Source organism: Haplochromis burtoni, unplaced genomic scaffold (genome assembly GCF_018398535.1).
Source record: "Haplochromis burtoni strain Fernald_Lab_line unplaced genomic scaffold, NCSU_Asbu1 Contig_133, whole genome shotgun sequence".
NCBI lineage: Eukaryota > Metazoa > Chordata > Actinopteri > Cichliformes > Cichlidae > Haplochromis > Haplochromis burtoni.
In genome coordinates this window covers 583,031-585,522 of record NW_024582494.1, presented here as the reverse complement: position 1 = coordinate 585,522, position 2,492 = coordinate 583,031, and the positions used below count along the sequence as shown (strand labels likewise).

Genomic DNA, 2,492 nt, shown 5'->3' with positions numbered 1-2,492 from the left:
CCCACGTGTGTGATCTTGTTCAGTGGAGGGTGAATACTGTGACTGAGTGGCAGCTGAAGAAGCGCTGAACTTTTCAGTCCAGATTACGGCGCAGCAGGATGCCTGGGAGGTTGGCTTAAGAGTAACCGCTTCTTTGGCGTGAGGAGCAGCTCTGACCTGGAAACTGACTGACAGGCGCAGTCACAGCAGATACACGGGCAACGTCGCATTTTCCTCATCACTAACGTGGCTGTTAACAATGATTCCCATTTGAATCTGTGTCACCAGGTGCAATGTTGGTGAGCACCACCTCTAAGGAGTGTCGAGACAGCGATGCAGACCTGGACGTGGACGGAGATGACACGCTGGAGTACGGCCGGGCACAGTATCCTTCTGAAGAGAACGCCAGCGTGCACGCTAAACAGCATGTTAATGTTAATGCGTTTACAGTAAAGTGGGGGGACTGGGATATACGCGCACATGGAGGAAGTTCTTCCTCGCACACTTTGCTGTATTTTTCTCCTGACTTCGTTTCCAGATACACAGACACAGACGTGATTCCCTGTTCGGGAGAAAGCTCCAAAGAGACGGCAGTGAAGTACGTATCCGTGATGTGTGACGATCACTCGGTATTCATTTAGATAAATATGAACTAAATTCATTTCAAAGCCGTTTCAGATGCTTTCAGATGGTAAATATACTTTGGTTTGTTTTCAGCAGCAACAGCAGCAGCGTGCCGCCTGAATCCAGAGTGAACTTGGACTTTAATAAATGGTCAAATGATGGTGAGTTAGGAATAATGAGGCAGCTGAGCACAGTTCCTAAAACTATGGATGTAACTGTAATCTGCTCATTGGTTTGTGTATCCAGGAAGTCCGTCTACAAGCACTGGAGAGAAACAGGATGGCAGTGCAGCCGGTCTCACTCAAACCTGCAAAAACGCTGAGATAGAGATGTGAGTTTGTTAGATCTGTTGTTAGATCTGCAGTTTAACAGATTTATACACAAACTGAGAGACTGTTAAAGCCGGTCGCAGCCCGGGGAGTTTGTCCTTCCCGCTGGCGCCAAGCGCTTATTCATACAAAGGTCCGATTGTTGGGTTTTCACCTTCCAACATAAAGCACACTGAAGCGACTGTTGTTGTGATTTGACGCCATATAAACAAATTTTAATGAAAACTTTCATTGGAAAAAGAAGTAAACAAAGAGTATTTTGCCTTTAATCCATTATGTCGTTAACCCTTTCATGCCTACTCTGTCATATACAGCAGAAACATTTCTGTGAGTTTATCAGGCTTAATCAGTGTGCCCCCCCCCCCATCTAAATAAAGTGCACAATACATTTTTAAGGAAAAAAACTCATATCTGCAAATTTCTGTTAAAGCCCAGCGTATCATATTTCATTCATGTGTTTTTGTGACATCATCAGCGGGACTTTTTATTTTACCCTCAAAAAATGATATAAATTGCATGAAACATTTTTAATGACTAAACTGCAAAAACATGGCTCATGTAGCAAATTAAAACTCTCACATGCCGATTAAGACTTTTGTCTAAAGGACCAACAAACTGTCCGTTATCAAAAAATGAAAGATTTCAGGGAGTTATTTCATGGTTCAGGATTTAAAGGGTTAAAACATGTCAGAAGCTTCGATAAACATTAATAAAAAACGAAGTTTTAGAGGTTAAAGGTAAATCGTTTTTCCCTGCTGCGGGCTCATGCTTTCCTGCACTCTGGACCAACATTTGTTAAACCCAAATTTCATAAATGGTTCAATTAATGGTTTGTTTTTAGCAAGTCTGACACGCTTTGTTCAAGCTTCCAACGAGCCCATGAACTGACTTTCAGTCAAAGTGAAAGAATCCGTCTTTGTTGAGTATTTGATGGATTTTTGAGCCGGTAACTCTGGAGACATGAGAGGAGACGTGGTCAGACGTGGTCAGCTGCCATGTCCAAAGTTGTGCCTCTTCAAATTAAAGTTTGACATCGTGGAGGCAGGTTGATCCAGCTGTTGCTTATCCCAGCATGCACTTGGTCCATCAGCCAACCAGAGGAAGCCATTCCTCTGTATCCTGGTCCTCTGTATTTATGCCATACCTGTTCGGACCGCCTGCTCTCACCAGCACATAATACCACACTATATCAGTGTGATGATGTCGTCAGTCAGGGTCTTAGCAGGTGATGCAGGCGTGTACACGTTTCATTGCGCTGAATGCATTGCATCCCATCTGTACAGTATGTTTGCATATAGAGTCTATGCTGTAATTGTGCGCGTGTATGTCTATTTCTGTGAGGACGCTGACACCTAACCCCCGCCCCGCTGCCCATGATAAATGAGACACCCAATGCAGGCAATGTGATTGCTGCTAAATTTCATGCTCAGTGTCCATGTTGGCCAGCGAATAATTTAATCTGTCTTCGATTTATAAATGACTCTCCAGTGTCTGCCTAACTCGTGTGTCCTCCCTCTCGTCCTCCTGTGTGTGTGTGTGTGTGTGTGTGTGTGTGTGTGT

At 44.1% G+C, this 2,492-nt stretch overlaps 1 protein-coding gene across 4 annotated transcripts in view; it reads left to right on the top strand.

The window, feature by feature from the left end:
- The window catches only part of rnf220b (ring finger protein 220b), a 28,712-nt gene that overhangs the window by 23,630 nt on the left and 2,590 nt on the right, over positions 1-2,492 (top strand). For 3 of the 4 annotated variants that reach the window (XM_042224233.1, XM_005930964.2, XM_042224231.1), the window contains 4 exons: positions 268-364; positions 518-577; positions 697-764; positions 850-934. In XM_042224233.1, the coding sequence (XP_042080167.1) occupies positions 268-364; positions 518-577; positions 697-764; positions 850-934 (310 nt within the window). The remainder of the gene's footprint in view (positions 1-267; positions 365-517; positions 578-696; positions 765-849; positions 935-2,492) is intronic. The other variant, XM_042224232.1, reaches the window with a different exon arrangement.